At 43.3% G+C, this 16,814-nt stretch overlaps 1 protein-coding gene across 1 annotated transcript; it reads left to right on the top strand.

Moving 5' to 3' along the window:
- Positions 1-1,638: 1,638 nt before the first annotated feature.
- On the top strand, positions 1,639-15,749 carry LOC137523013 (indolethylamine N-methyltransferase-like). The gene is made up of 3 exons (XM_068243188.1): positions 1,639-1,846; positions 14,812-15,019; positions 15,125-15,749. Exons 1-3 carry the CDS (start codon positions 1,699-1,701, stop codon positions 15,546-15,548), a joined length of 780 nt encoding a protein of 259 aa, XP_068099289.1. The 5' UTR covers positions 1,639-1,698; the 3' UTR covers positions 15,549-15,749.
- The last annotated feature ends 1,065 nt before the right edge of the window (positions 15,750-16,814 follow it).

The following is a 16,814-nucleotide window of genomic DNA, read 5'->3' as shown; positions in this document are numbered from 1 at the left end:
TCTGCCATTAACAGTGTAAGAATGGTAGCAATGTAAATATTCCCCATGAAAATCAATAGCTGAATTTTGATTGGCTGTTGTAGGCTCCACCCACATTTCTGAATAATAATCCCAGGCACCCAGTGGCCAATTGTATCAAGTTTGGGAACCCTGCCATGTAAAAAATTAAGTTTCTGGCACCGCCCACTTTTTGTAACCTTGACATATAGTCACTCAATTACCAAGTTTATCAGCTTTGGGATCCTTGGTATCAATACTTTGTATATCTGATTGGCTGTTTGTGGCTCCGCCCCTTTCTGAATTTGAACCCCAGTCACCCAGTGCCCAGCTGTACCAGGTTTGAGGCATCTGCTATTAACAGTATAAGAATGGTTGCAGTTTAAATATTCCCTTTGACAATCAAAAGTTGAATTTTGATTGGCTGTTGTAGGCTCTACCCACTTCCCAAAATCTTAATCACATTCACTCAATGACCAACTGTGCAAAGTTTGACAACCCTGCCATTAACAGTGTAAGAATGGCTGCAGTTTATATTTTCCCAGTAAAATGTGTTTTTGGCTCCACCCACTTTGTGTAACCTTGTCACACAGTCACTCAATGACCAATTTTGTGAGCTTTCAGGTTCCTGGCATCAAAATTGTGTGAATGGAAGCAGTTTATCCAGCAAAGAAATCTGATTGGCTGTTTGTGGCCCCGCCCCTTTAGTGAATTTGGACCCCAGTCACCTAATGACTGACTGCAGCAAGTCTGAAGCCTCTGCCATAAACAGTGTAAGAATGGCAGCAGTTTAAATATTCCCCTTTAAACGCAATAGGTGAATTTTGATTGGCTGTTGTAGGCTCCACCCACTTTCCAAAATCTTAATCTTATTCACCCAGTGGCGAAGTGTGGCAAGTTTGAGAACCCTGCGATTAACAGTGTAAGAATGGCTGCATTTTTTCCCATTTAAAAGGAATGGCTGAATTTTGATTGGCTGTTTTATGCTCCACCCGCTTTTCCTGGATTTGTAACCTCGGTCACCAAGTGACCAACTGTGCCAAGTGTGGGGACTCTGGCTTGATTACTGTGAGAATGGCAGCCTTTTACATTTTTTCCATTGACTTGAATGGGTGGAATCTGATTTGCTGTTTGTAGCTCCGCCCAGGTGGGCAGGGGGGCCGCGAGACCCCCAGAACCTATCATCCCAGGTAGTAAGGAACCTGTATACCAAGTTTCGTTCAAATCGGTCAAGGGGTTTTCGAGTGATCGCGGCACATACACACACACACACATACACACACACACACACACACACACACATACATCCGATTTTATATATATAGATTAGCGGTTCATAGCAAATAGCAAAGCCCCCCGTACATGCTAGAGACACGAAATTTGCAGAATATGATAAGATGTTAAATTTAGAGGGGAAAAAAATCAAACAGGTTAGTTATTGCTTTAGTCTTTAGTGAGTGGTCCTACTGGTCCTAACTCTTGACCTTGTGACAGGTATTGCACATGCTACATTCGTTTTTCCTCATCTGATCAAATAAAACACAATCAGCTGACTTCTCATAACCGGATCCTGAGCACATGATAGGCAAATAATTGCTGGAAGCACCGATGACTGAAGAACATAAAAGAGGCTCCAGGTCCTTCTCATTATCAGAATCACGGAGTGGAAAGTGGTGAAGTTTCTTCTGCTTGACTTACAAGATGGACCGCAACTCCGATAAGCTCCACCATTTACATGAATGTCATGATTCCAGAGAACTGCTGAAGACATATTTTTCTGGAAACCATGACTTTATTGAAGACGTAATAAAACTTCCCATCGAGAAACTGAAAAATGCATTTAAAACGGGTAGGTGGACTAATGATATTGATAACTCAGATTTGTAATATGTATAAAATACCCCTGATCCAGGGGAAAATCCTACTAATATAATAAATGGGAAAGTTTGGATGTTTGCATGTTTGGATGTTTGCATGTTTGGATGTTTGGATGTTTGTTACTCGATCACGCAAAAACGGCTGAACGGATTTGAATGAAATGTGGCACACACATAGTACATTACCTGGAATAAAGTATAGGATACTTTTTATTCCCATAACAAAAAAGGGGGCGGAGACAAATACAAATTTCACTGGGAAATGTAAACTGCAGCCATTCTTACACTGTTAATGGTAGGGTTCTCAAACTTTGCACAGTTGGTCATTGGGTGACTGGGATTAATATTCAGGAAAGTGGGTGGAGCCTACAAAAGCCAATCAAAATTCACCTATTGATTTCCAAGGGGAATATTTACATTGCTGCCATTCTTGGACTGTTAATGGCACGAGCCTCAAACCTGGTACAGTTGATCATTGGGTGACTAAGGTTCCATTTCAGAAAGGGGTGGAGCCACAAACAGCCAATTAGATTTGTTTCATTCCAATGCAAATTATTGATGCCAAACACTGCAAAACTTACAAACTTGGTAATTGAGTAATTTATTAATTGTGTGTGAGGGTTATAAAAGTGGGCACAGCCAACACCAGCCAAATACATAAGCGAGCAACACGGGTTCATAAGTGGGCGGAGATAAATACAAAATTTTACTGGGAAAATGTAAACAGCAACCATTCTTACTGTTAATGGTAGGGTTCTCAAACTTTGCAGAGTTGGTTACTGGGTGACTGGGATTAATATTCAGAAAAGTGGGTGGAGCCTACAAAACCGAATCAAAAATCACCTATTGATTTTTCAGGGGAATATTTCATTGCTGCCATTCTTGCACTGTTAATGGCACAAGTCTCAAACCTGGTACAGCTGATCATTTAGTGACTGGGGTTTAAATTTATAAAAGGGTGTGGAGCCACAAACAGCCAATCTGATTTTTTTTTCATTTTAATGCAGGTTATTGATAAAAAAAAAAGACCACAAAGCTCACAAACTTGGTCATTCACCTATTTTGGTTCCTGGACGTAGAAACTACGTCCAGGAACCTCCCGCGGCCGATCGCGTGCACGCGCGCTCCTGGACCGTGGTTCGATAGCCAGGCAATCAGTGAATCGGGCTATGGTGCCCAATCACTGATTCCTCTCCCCCGCTGAAAAAGCGACAGCTTCTCTCGGAAGCTGCGCCTTTTCTGGCTGTTCCCTCCCCAATGCGTCACTCTAAGCGTGTGTTACGCTTAGAGTGACGTCATGTAAACAAACTCATGGCCGCCATCTTGTGGCGAAAAAGTAAAACTACAACAAAAAATAAAAAAAATTTAAATCAACACACAATTACATAAAAAAAATATGGTTTACATCCCACCCTCCCAAAAATACCCAAATAAAATGTTTAATATAAAAAAAAACCCATTACAATAAAAAAACATGTAAATATTTACCTAAGGGTCTAAACTTTTTAAATATCAATGTAAAGATGAAATATTTCTATATTTTTTTTATTTTAAACTTGTAAATAGTGATAGATTCAAAACGGAAAAAATGCACCTTTATTTCCAAATAAAATATTGTCACCATACATTGTGATAGGGACATAATTTTAATGGTGTAATAACCGGGACATATGGGCAAATACAAAACGTGAGTTTTAATTATGGAGGCATGTATTATTTTAAAACTATAATGGCTGAAAACTGAGAAATAATGATTTTTTTCCGTTTTTTCTTATTCTTCCTGTTAAAATGCATTTACAGTAAAGTGGCTCTTAGCAAAATGTACCCCCCAAAGAAAGCCTAATTGGTGGCGGAAAAAACAAGATATAGATCAGTTCATTGTGATAAGTAGTGATAAAGTAGTGATAAAGTTATAGGAGGTGAAAGTTATGTGAGGTGAACATTGCTCAAGTGAAAACGACGGAACGCAAATGGGTTAAGTAATTGATTAATTGTGTGTTAGGGTGAGGAAAAGTGGACGCAGCCAACACCAGCCAAATACATAATCGGGCAATGCCGGGTCATCAGTAGGCGGAGACAAATACAAATTTTACTGAGAAAATGTAAACTGCAGCAATTCTTACACTGTTAATGGCAGGGTTCTCAAACTTTGCACAATTGGTCACTGGGTGACTGAGATTAATATTCAGAAAAGTGGGTGGAGCCTACAAAAGCCAATTAAAATTCACCTATTGATTTTCAAGGGGAATATGTAATTGCTATCATTCTTGCACTGTTAATGGCACAAGCCTTAAACCTGGTACAGTTGATCATAGCGTGACTGGGGTTCAAATTCAGAAAAAGGGGGTGGAGCCACAAATAGCCAATCAGATTTGTTTAATCTCAATGCAAATTATTGATGCCAAAGACCGCAAAGCTCACAAACTTGGTCATTGAGTAATTGTGTGTTAGGGTTAGAAAAAGTAGGCGGAGCCAACACCAGCCAAATACATACCCGAACAATGTCAGGAAATCAGTGGGTAGAGAAAATTCCAAATTTCATTGTTAAAATGTAAACTTCAGCCATTCTTACACTGTTAATGGTAGGGTTCTCAAACTTTGCACAGTTGGTCACTGGGTGACTTGGATTAATATTCAGAAAAATGGGTGGAGCCTACAAAAGCCAATCAAAATTCACCTATTGATTTTTAAGGGGAATATTTAATTGCTGCCATTCTTGCACCGTTAATCACCTGTACCTGATACAGTTGGCCATTGGGTGATTGGGGTTCAAGTTTAGAAAAGGGGTGGAGCCACATCCAATCAGATTTATTTCATTTCAATGCAAAGCTCACAAACTTGGTCTATAAGTAATTGAGTAATTGTGTGTTAGGGTTAGGAAAAGTGGGCAGGGCCAACACCAGCCAAATATATACCTGGGCAACGCCAGGCGTCTAGCTAGTCTATAAATAAAGCCCATTTTGGGCAAGATTACCGTTTTTTTAGTGTCCTGGCTGGCACTGCTTGTCTTTAGGGTCCCTCTTGATCTCCGTCCCTGATCCTTATAGCTCCTATGCCTCACGTAAGTTCCTTCAAGCAGCAGCAGAAAGCTATTTCTGAACTGTGCAGGTGCAAAATTTGAACTGCCCCATCGCAGCAAAAGAAAGTTCTTCTGAATAAGCACTTGCTTTCTCTGAGCTCACGTGGTTTGGAACTTGCGCCTGTGCGGTTCTGAGTCATGCACCACCATTAGCAGGAACTTCCTGAGTTTCATATTCGACTGGAGGATTCCATCAAATATGAAGAGGATCAGGAACATGAGGGACCCTAAGGATAATAAGCAGTTCCAGAACCAATCTAATAATCTTCTATATATATAATAGAGTAAGTGCCTCAACCTTCGAGCAAGAAGAAGAAGTACTTTGCATGAGAAAATGTATGCGTGCTCAATCACCAAGTTTTAGGCTTCTTTTCCACGGACTGTTGAGCTGTGTGCTCAGCAAGCAGTTACCAGGCAGCAGCAAGCAGTTACCAGGCAGCAGCAAGCAGTTACCAGGCAGCAGCAAGCAGTTACCAGGCAGCAGCAAGCAGTTACCAGGCAGCAGCAAGCAGTTACCAGGCAGCAGCGAGCAGATACCAGGCAGCAACAAGCAGTTTCCAGGCAGCAGCAAGCTGTTACCAGGCAGTAGTGAGCAGTTGTAAGAGTTTGAGAGGCATGTTACTGCCTATCAACTGTCTGTGGAAAAGAGGCCTACCCTAGCAAGTCTGGCTTTGCAAATCTGGCCTAATTGGCTATTCATGAGGCAATGCTCATGCAAATATGCATTTGCTTTTGCATGCCAAACTATGCAGGGTCAAAAAACCAATACTGCAAAGCAGTCGCCCTGCTACATGCCAGTGATGAGCGAAAATGCAAAAATTTGTTTCGATAAATTTTTACAGAATTTTCGCCTAATTTCGTTTTGACAGGCAAATTTTCCATCTAATTTTTTCACGTTAATTTTCGCCTAAGGCCAGTCATTTTCGCATTACTTGCGTATGATTGCGGACATTTTCCACATAAGGGCATTAGCGCCCGCATTCAGAGAAGTTCCTTGTGCATTATTGCGGGCATTTTTCCGTATAAACGTCCGCATAGATTGAATTTCCATGCGGATTATTGTGGACATTTTTCCGCATAAGGGCATAAGCATCCGCATACAATGAATTTTCGATGCTGGTCAAAAACGCAAATATTTCTGAAGATTTTCGTTAAAAAATTCGCCAAAAAACGAAAACGGGATTTTCGAGGCGAAAATTCACAAGCAACACTGCTACATGCTACATTAGCACTATCCAGGAGCGCCACGGGGGGGATTCCCAATGCCCCCCTTTTATACAACCGGGGGGACCACAGGGTCCCAGGCTCTCTCACTGCCTGGGAACCACAGCGACACCCCGGAGGGGGAGGCGCAGGCGACCCCCCCCCCCCCAAGCGTGGCCAGCGTCAGGGAGAGCCGTCCACACCCACCTCCCAATATTAAAAACAGGCACTTACCTTAACGTCCATTGCGTTCTGCTACATGCGCATTAACTTGGGGGCACCACATGAGAAAGGAGTGAAGCATGGGTCACCCGAGCTTTAGAGCTCAGGGCTGGCTCACATACAGCACTCCAGAGGGGGGGGGGACAGGTGCAGACAACTCACTCCAGGGCTCACACCACCGGAGCAAGCCATCCACCACCTGCCTCCAAAGGATACAAACTGCAAAAAATGCTTTCCATGAGAAAATTAATGCACATGTAGCAGAACGCAATGCACGTTAAGGTAAGTGCCTGTTTTTAATATTGGGAGGTGGGTGCAGACGGCTCTCCCTGGCGCTGGCCACGCTTGGGGGGGGGCGGTCGCCTGCGGCACCTAGCCTCCCCCTCCGGGGTGCCGCTGTGGTTCCCGCGGTCCCTCCGGTTGTATAAAAAGGGGGCATTGGGAATCCTCCCTGTGGCGCTCCTGGATAGTGCTAATGTAGCATGTAGCAGTGTTGCTTGCGAATTTTCGCCTAAGTCATTTTCGCATCGAAAATCCTGTTTTCGTTTTTTGGCGAATTTTCACGAAAATCTTCAGAAATATTTGTGTTTTCGACCAGCATCGAAAATTCATTGTATGCGGATGCTTATGCCCTTATGCGGAAAAATGTCCACAATAATCCGCATGGAAATATAGACTATGAATGTATTTTGTAGGTACTGATCTTTTGCAGGAACGGATCTTTTGCAGATAATGATCTTTTGAATGTGTACAGCAACTTTGTGTGCAGCATCTTGCAAAGATTTCTATCTAATGGGGAGTGCAGCTCAATAGAATAGACTGTGTAGGTGTGGCTCTGATACTACATGGAAGGGGGTAGAGTTGGTCTGTGATCTTTCATTTTTCCAAAGAGTTTTATCTGATGTGTGTACCCACCTTTATTCTTCTTGCTTCAAGGTTGAGGCACGTACTCTATTAGATAGATAGAAGATGCGGCGTATGCTACGACGCGGGACGGCTAGTCTATATATATAATAGAGTAAGTGCCTCAACCTTCGAGCAAGAAGAAGAAGTAGCTCCCCGCCCCCAGGGCCGGTCCAAGCAAGAGGAAGGGGCTGGTCCAAGCAAGAAGAAGAAGTAGTGTCATATCAAACCAAGGGCAAAGAGGGATAATTTGCATATTCAGTAGCAGTGCATTGTGGGTAACCACAAATGTTCACTTATAGCTGAATTATTGCAGATTTGCTTCTGTTTTAAGAAGGAAAATTACACCAAGCTTTGCTTTTTTTTAGTAGAAGGGCTTTTTAGTCTCTTTTATCCTCCTATACATTCTCAGTAGTTTGGGTCATCCTGAGCTTTTTGGTTACTCTGTTGTACTGGTCCAAGCCCTATCTCATACAGCCGTATCAATCCCTGCTATATACTGATGAGGACCAAATGGCTGAAATAGGCTGTCACATGTGGGTTTGATATGCTTGTGTAAAGCTTAAAGCTATAGGCTTGCTTGACTTACCAATGGTGAAAAGAAAAAATTTGCATATTTAGTAGCAGTGCATTGTGGGTAGTGTTGGGTGAACACCTGGATGTTCGGGTTTGGGTCCGTTCGCCGAACATGGGCCAGATGTCCGGCATGTTCGGCCTGAACCCCGAACTCCCCCGAACATCCCGCTTTTGGGGGCCCTATGGGGTCGCAGGCATAAGGGGGGAGCATGCCCTGATTGCGGGGGGGGGGGGGGATTCCCCCCTCCCCCTCCGCTAGCGCTCCCCCCTCTGCCCGCTTCCCCATACAAAAATTTTCCGTAAAGTTCAATAGTACCTTCAGTGGCTGGCTGGGACTGTGGTGTGAGTGAGTAGGAGGAGTCCGAGTAGGACGCGTTGAGGCCGGGAAGCGGGCGGTTCAGCGGTAGTACCCTTGTGGTACTTCCGCCCTTTCTCTGACCTCAGGTCCTCTGCATACGAGGGTACGCGTCACGCGTACCCTCGTATGCGTCATCACGTAGAGGACGTGAGGTCAGAGAAAGGGCGGAAGTACCACAAGGGTACTACCGCTGAACCGCCCGCGCCCGGCCTCAACGCGTCCTACTCGGACTCCTCCTACTCACTCACACCACAGTGCCAGCCAGCCACTGAAGGTACTATTGAACTTTACGGAAAATTTTTGTATGGGGAAGCGGGCAGAGGGGGGAGCGCTAGCGGAGGGGGTGGGGGGAATTTCTGACCCCCCCCCCCCCCGCGACCGGGGCATGCTCCCCCCTTATGCCTGCGACCCCATAGGGGGGCAGTATTCGGCCGAACAGGGGCCCTGTTCGGCCTGTTCGGCTGGGCATTGAGCTGTTCGGGCGGACCCGAACTAAAAAGGCCGAACACCATGAGGTGTTCGGCCGAACTCAAACATCACCCGAACAGGGTGATGTTCTGCAGAACCGGAACAGTGGCGAACACTGTTCGCCCAACACTAATTGTGGGTAATCACAAATGTTCACTTATAGCTGAATTATTGCAGATTTTCTTCTGTTTTAAGAAGGCAAATTACACCAAGCTTTGCTTTTTTTTTAGTAGGAGGTCTTTTTGGTCCCTTTTATCCACCTATACATTCCGAGTGGTTTGGGTCACCCTGAGCTGTTTGGTTACTCTGTTGTACTGGTCCAAGCCCCATCTCATACAGCTGTATCAATCCTTGCCATGTACAGATGAGGACCAAAAGTCTGAAACAGGCTGTGACATGCGGGTTTGATATGGCTGTGTAAAATTTAAAGCTATAGGCTTGCTATACACCAGTGGTTCTGGATGCTTGCTTGGCATACTGAGGGTAAAAAGGAATTATTTGCATATTTAGTAGCAGTGCATTGTGGGTAACCACAAATGTTCACTTAAAGCTGAATTATTGCATATTTCCTTCTGTTTTAGGAAGGCAAATTACACCAAGCTTTACTTTTTTAAGTAGGAGGTCTTTTTGGTCCCTTTTATCCCCCTATACATTCCGAGTGGTTTGGGTCACCCTGAGCTGCTTGGTTACTCTGTTGTACTGGTCCAAGCCCTATCTCATACAGCCATATCAATCCCTGCCATGTACTGATGAGGACCAAAAGTCTGAAACAGGCTGTCTACATGTGGGTTTGATATGACTGTGTAAAATTTAAAGTTATATGCTTGCTATGCACCAGTGGCTCTGGATGCTTGCTTGGCTTACCAAAGGGGTAAATTGCATATTTAGAAGCAGCGCATTGTGGGTAACCACAAATGTTCACTTATAGCTGAATTATTGCAGAATTCCTTCTGTTTTAAAAAGGAAAATTACACCAATACAGTGTGCGGCATTGCAGGAAGTGACGACAGTGGAATGCACGATGGAACACGGAAGAGGTGAGTCATCCCCGCCTGCTGCCTCTTACTAATAGTAGCGGCTGCTACTGTGCTTAAGCAGGAGGGGGAGCGCACATGGAGGACCCAGGTGAGGGGGGGTCCAACCCCCCTCCCCGCCGCTGTGCCCAATATCCACTTCATGCCCTCTACCCTCTTATGCGGCGTATGCTACGCCATGGGTCGGCTAGTCTAATATAATCCACCATGGGCTTCAGCTTTTTTTTGGTCCCCTTTTCAGGGGTACTTTAGAAGACTTTTACAAGTGAAGCCTAAAAATAGGAAAAATCTCCCAACATAGAATCCTTAAGAATGTGTTTCTTAATTCAGTTATCTGCTTCAACTAAAGTCCTAGCAGCATGTGAAATACAAGAGGAGGATAGGCTGGTGGACAGCAGGAGAAAATGGCAAAGCAAACTCTTTCTCAAAGGTCCAGTAATAGATGGTGACCCTCCTTAGACACAGAGTTTTGCTATATACTATACTTGCATATACTGTCTGTCCTTGGATTGTTTTGTTTGCAACTGCCAAGTAAGAATCCTTGTAGACTTAGCTTAAAGTGGACCCAAATAAAAAAAAAACAAGATTTCAGAAATACAATCTATTTTCTAAATAATAATAATAAATAGCAGCCTTTTTTTCAGCTGCATGATGACAAATATAAAATATTTTATATTTATTGAAAGGAACCCCTCCCTTCCTTTCATATTGCCGGGACAGAATCCGGCAGGCTGGTGGAAGAGATAAAAAACAAAAACAAAACACAGGCTGCTACTGATGATGTCACATGTGATCTCAGCTTGTGTGAGATCTCACATAGACGACGCCCCTGTGAGGGAGAGTAGCTGATGAGAAACACAAACATGATCTAAAACCTCCTACTAAGCTCAGAAGTAATGGCTGCCACCTGTATATCTCTAGTTATGAAAAGAGAAGGGTGAAAAGCATGCACTGAAACGCTCATAGGCTTGAAGGAGTGTTTATTAATCTTTGTATGTTTCAGAGTGGTGCAACTAAATATTCTGAATTAAAAAAAATGTTTGTTTTAGGTCTGCTTTAAACAGAGCACTAGGATGTTATAGGTAGCACCATTCAATGGAAAATAAAAGACAAAAAATGTGTCAAGGATGATGGAGTGAACGAAAGCAAAATGATCAAAAGACTAGACATGCATTCTGATCAGCACACTGACAGGCAGCTGAATATGAGAGCACTGTTGGAGTGTGTGCCATGGTTCCTGGTGGCTGCATTGACTTAAATGCTCCACAACACTTGACTACATTGGGCGCCAGGTATAGACCGCTATGCTAATTTTGCGACTATATGTGCTACGGTGTATGGATGGGGAACCGCATGGTGTGGAGCTCAGCTATGCAATAGCTGAGAGCTGGCGTTCAGTTTTACGTAGCAGAGTTTTGACTGCAGTCTAGCCAGAACTTTACTATAATGTAGGTCAAGTCAGGTTAGGTTAGTGGTTAGTGTTCCCTTGGGTGTATTGGTAGAAGGGTCAGTGTTAGTATTCGGTAGGAGGATTATTTTTATGCATATCAGCAGGAAGGTTAGTTTAAAGAGAATCTGTATTGTTAAAATCGCACAAAAGTAAACATACCAGTGCGTTAGGGGACATCTCCTATTACCCTCTGTCACAATTTCGCCGCTCCTCGCCACATTAAAAGTGGTTAAAACAGTTTTTAAAAGTTTGTTTATAAACAAACAAAATGGCCACCAAAACAGGAAGTAGGTTGATGTACAGTATGTCCACACATAGAAAATACATCCATACACAAGCAGGCTGTATACAGCCTTCCTTTTGAATCTCAAGAGATCATTTGTGTGTTTCTTTCCCCCTGCAGTTCTCATGCACTGAAGTTTCAGGCTGCTTGTTTCTTCATGCAAACTGCTTTGCCTTTGTCTGTAATTCCTCAGTATGTGAAAGCCCAACCAGCTCAGAGAATGATTTATTCAGCTTGTAAAAGATAAGAGAGAAGCTGCCCTAATCTAAATAATACACAGGCAGTGTGCATAGAGGGGCCTGGAAGGGGGAGTTCATAGCAGAACCACAACACTGAAGAACTTGGCAGCCTTCCAGACACAGGCCGACAAGTCTGACAGGGGAAAGATACATTGATTTATTACAGAGACTGTGATAGTACAAAGTGCTGCAGTAAGCCAGAACACATTAGAATAGCTTTTGGAACTTGTAGGATGATAAAAAACAGGATGCAATTTTTGTTACGTCTTTAAGGTATATTGGTAAGAGGGCTAGTTAGGTGTATCAGTAGAAGGGATAGGCTAAAGGGTAGCGGGAGGCTACATTAGGGTTGGATATACTGGTGGGAAGGATAGTGAGAGAGTTGGCATCTGGGTTTTACATAGCCGAGTTGTTGGTTACCATGTACCCAAAAGTCAGGAACTGTGTATGTTCCACTACAACTGGAAATAAACTTAATGCTCAGCTTTATCCTATTATAATAACACACCAATGCACTAAAAGTTCAAACCTGAGTTGGATGCAGTTAAAAGCCATAAGATATACAGTTCATATTTTAACAAAACTTGGTGATATGCCTGTACAATATATATGATACCAAAGAATGACTACTGAATGATTTTGCTCCAATCATACATACAATTGCATAGGGCTTTATTCTTTTTGATTTGATTTTTTTTGTCAATTCAACCCTCTTATCCCACTCTTCACACACTCATAGCAACACTGCAGGAGAAATGCTAGCACAGGCTTCCAGTATCTGTAATTTCAGGTGCTGCACATCTCGTATCTTCACAGCATAGACAATTGCCTTCAGATGACCCCGAAGATAAAAGTCCAAGGGGGACAGACCTTGAGGGCCCACAACGACGAATCCACTTTCCAGGAAATTGTTCATCTAGGAATGCTCGGACCTGACACCCATAATGTGGTGGAGCACCATCTTGCTGGAAAAACCCAGGGAACGTGCCAGGTTCAGTGCATAAAGAGGGAAACACATCATCATGTAGCAATTTCGCATATCCAGTGGCCTTGAGGTTTCCATTAATGAAGAATGGCCCCACTATCTTTGTACCCCATATACCGCACCGTCATCTCAAGGCAATTGTCTATGCTGTGAAGATACGAGATGTGCAGCACCTGAAACTATGGATACCGGAAGCCTGTGCTAGCGTTTCTCCTGTGGTGTTGCTATCAGTGTGTGAGGAGTGGGAGAAGAGGGTACGGATACTGGAAGCCTGTGCTAGCGTTTCTCCTGCGGTGCTGCTATCAGTGTGTGAAGAGTGGGAGAAGAGGGTACGGATACTGGAAGCCTGTGCTAGTATTTCTCCTGTAGTGTTGCTATCAGTGTTTGAATAGTGGGAGAAGAGGGTTGCATTGACAATCTAACACAATGGGCAGCACATTGAACACATTTTATTAGTGTTTAGAAACTTGTAAATAACTCATGAAAGAATAAAGTTACGTTAAAACCAAGCACACCGTTGTTTTTCTTGTGAAATTCCCAATAAGTTTGATGTGTCACATGACCCTCTTCCTTTTGAAAAAAACAAATGTTAGATTCAAAATGGCCAACTTCAAAATGGCCACTATGGTCATCACCCATCTTGAAAAGTTTCCCCCCTCACAAATACTAATTTGCCACAAACAGGAAGTTAATATCACCAACTATTCCCATTTCACTAAGGTGTATCCATATAAATGGCCCACCCTGTAGTTCCTAAATATATATACAGCCTAGCTGATGGCAGGGCCGGGCCAACACAATGGCTGGGGAGGCACCAGCCTCTGAGCACTGGTCAGTATGAGCGCTGGTCAGTATGAGCCTTCCCCACTGTTCTGTATGACATACTGTCCTGCACCCACCAGTCTCTTGACTGTCAACTATAGGTCAGAAGCTGACCACAAACTCGGCGCCCTGACTAGAAGCCTTCCGACTGGTGCAGCGGCCAGGCTCCAGAACTGGTTTGAAAGCTGCACACAGCCACGCTTCTTCCTGGTGGCAGTGGTGAGAGGCTGAGCCATGCAGCAGTGTTGTGAGACTGGGCAGCTGCTCTGCTCTCTCCTGCAGCTTTCTGTTCTGAAGGGCCTCAGCCTGAAGTCCCGTAAGTTGCAGCACTCCTTACAGGCACAGAAGTTAGCTATAGCTCAGCCACACAACTCCCCATCCACTTATCAAGATAACTTCCCTGAGCTATTCCACTGAACCCTGCTCAGGCGGCTGGCACTTCAAAAAAAATGCTACGGTAATAGAGAGAAGAGTTTTAAGTCTATTCAGCCATGTAGAGTATCTGAGGGAAGCCCGGAATCCCTATGGACATGCATGCTCCTACCTGAGATATTGAAAATGCTGCTTGCTCTGCTTTATATATTAAATCAGCAACTAACACTGGTGATCAACCCGTTCCTTTTATTCACTATCTTGGTAAAGGACCACTTTTGCGAAAATCATAAAATTTAAAATACGTGTAAACAAACACATTAAAATAAGAAATACATTTCTTGCACAGTTAAATGAGCCATACATTACTTTTCTCATATAATGCTGTCACTTATAGTAGGTAGTAGAATTCTGACAGAACCCAAAAGTTTTTATAGTAGCCCTCATGGGAGGGCATCTGGCTACCTATATTGGGGGCTCATCTGACTGCCTTTACTGAGAGTGAGTCTTCTGGCTATCTATGTTGGGGCCATCTGGCTACCTATACTGGGGAGGCATCCAGGTACCTATAGAGGGGTGGGGGGGGGACTGGCTAGCTATACTAGTGGGACATCCTTACAGCAGAGACAACCAAGATAACCAGATAACTGATATTTGTGAGGAGGAAAACATAGAGTAGTCCTTATATTGCTTTCATTACAGTTTCAGTTTAACCTCCCTAGAGGTATTGATGGTTATACACGTCAATACAAAACATGCTGTAAACAGTATAAACGTGCATACACGTCAATACTTTCCTGCACTGTATACTAGACCCTTGCTTGACACATTTTGGAAAGTTACAGGAAAAAAAAGTTATGAATATTAACTGGATCACTTTTTGTACAGAAATCCTGGGGAAATTGAATGCCAGGGAGGTTAATGTGCTGTGTGTCCCCCGCAGGTGATATAAGTGGAAACATTCTGAATGATATCAGTGCCACGGCCACAGTTCACCATCTATTTTCTGCTACTGACTGCTTCCAAGAGATAATCCTGATGAGGCCCAATAAGAAGTGCATCATGGAGATATTGAAATGGCAGAAGGATGACAGTGGAGCTTTCAGCTGGGGGCACATGGCTGAACATGATCCTGACACAGAAGAAAAAAGGTGAGTTCTCATGGAATGTAATAATGATTTTTAATGTTGTTGTATAGCAAAGCAACACTTGTATTATTACGATCCTCGGTTTAATAAAATATTTTTTTTCCCCAGTGACAAATGGGAGGTGAAAGAGATGAAGCTGAAGTCAACCATTAAACAAGTTGTGCCATTTGACACAGAAGCAGAACCTCAGAAAGATCTGTCAGGGGTTCCTCAGGCCGACTGTGTCATCACCGCCTTGTTGTGTGATTTGATCTGCAAAAATGAAGATGACTACGTGAGAATCATGAGGAAGATCTTAGAGCAGTTAAAACCAGGAGGATACCTGATCTTATTTGGGGTTGTAGATGCCTCGTATTACACACTTGGGGAGAAAAAGTTCCATTTGTTCACATATGATGAAAAGTTAGTGAAAAATACACTTGCTGCAGAAGGAATGTCTGTTCTCCAAAGTGAGGTTTTCCCAAGGAAATCTAAGAGCAATTTAATTGATTATAAAAGTGTCCTGTTCCTCATGGCTCGTAAACAGAAGTAGGGTGAACATGAAATTATAAGTATTGATCCCAGAACGATTTGGGGGAAAGGTTTAGCATATGCTCCCAAATGTTTATGCTGTAATGACGAGGTTTATCTGCTTAGTGGATGATGTGTAACTAAAAAACTTCAATAAAAATATGTCTAAACTATTGTATTTCCAAATAAACAAAGCCATGCTGGGCTAGATTACCTTTGCAAAGGTGTGCTGTGGCTCATTGTGTACCACCGCCGACTCTTTAGTGCCAAAACTAATTCCGGGTACAACCCTCGTACTTGGCGAGATAAATTCTGATTCTGATTCTCCTTGGGGTGCCCCTTTTCCCGATACCCTGTAGTCTTCAAATTCAAACCTTGCCAACCTGAAAAAATGGCAATGTTTAATGGGCGAATATGGCTATTTTGGGTCCATTCCCGTACTACCCAGTGGCTCAGGTGTGCTTCCGCATAGTGTGCAACAACAGAATAGCAAGATAACGTGTGACACTCAACTGCACATTTAAATTAGGTGATGGAAAGTTCTCACCACACCCAGTCGTCTGAAGGAGGGATCTCCTTTGGGGAAGCGCTCTATTCAATACATAATACATAAGAAAGGGTAAATCTATTAGTCAACAATAATTACAGTAAACAGGCACCAAAACCACTCTTGAGTGCAGCATTATAGTGCCACTTGCATAGGTCACATGTTCTCAACACAGACTGAGTACTTGTAAACATGGGTGTATACACTCTTCCATATGTGGGGGCAATAGGAGGACCAAATGACGGCGATTTCATGTCTTGGTCATGTCGTAGTCTGGAATACAATGTGTACAAGCATCATTCCTCACAGACATTAAAGGACAACTACTAAAGTGAGAAGAATATGGAGGCTTCCATGTTTATTTCTTTTTAAACAAAACCAGTTGTCTGGCAGCCCTGCTGCGGCTGTTTGAACAACACCAGAAACAAGCATGCAGCTAATCCTGTCAGATCTGACAATAATGTCAGACACATCTGATCTCCTGCATGCTTGTTCAGGGTCTATGGCTAAAAGTATTAGAGGCAGAGGATCAGCAGGGCAGCCAGACAACTGGTATTTTTTAAAAGGAAATAAATATGGCAGCCTCCATATCCCTCTCATTACAGTTGTCCTTTAAACAGTCCTGTAATTTGTGTTAGCTGTTCTGCCCCATAGTACCTACTGCCTAGGGCCCTGCAATCACAGGGGGTATCCTCTCCAAAATCATTGTTTCATTGCTGGTAGATATTTCATATGATTGTG

This window comes from Hyperolius riggenbachi, chromosome 6, assembly GCF_040937935.1.
Source record: "Hyperolius riggenbachi isolate aHypRig1 chromosome 6, aHypRig1.pri, whole genome shotgun sequence".
NCBI lineage: Eukaryota > Metazoa > Chordata > Amphibia > Anura > Hyperoliidae > Hyperolius > Hyperolius riggenbachi.
The sequence above is the reverse complement of the archived record's forward strand: the minus strand, read 5'-3'. Positions and strand labels throughout refer to the sequence as shown.

Coding starts and splice junctions, on each gene's coding strand:
- LOC137523013 (XM_068243188.1), top strand. CDS start 1,699: ATGGACCGCAACTCCGATAAGCTCCACCATTTACATGAATGTCATGAT. Junction 1,847..14,811: donor GAAAAATGCATTTAAAACGG/GTAGGTGGACTA, acceptor TGTCCCCCGCAG/GTGATATAAGTGGAAACATT. Junction 15,020..15,124: donor CCTGACACAGAAGAAAAAAG/GTGAGTTCTCAT, acceptor TTTTTTCCCCAG/TGACAAATGGGAGGTGAAAG.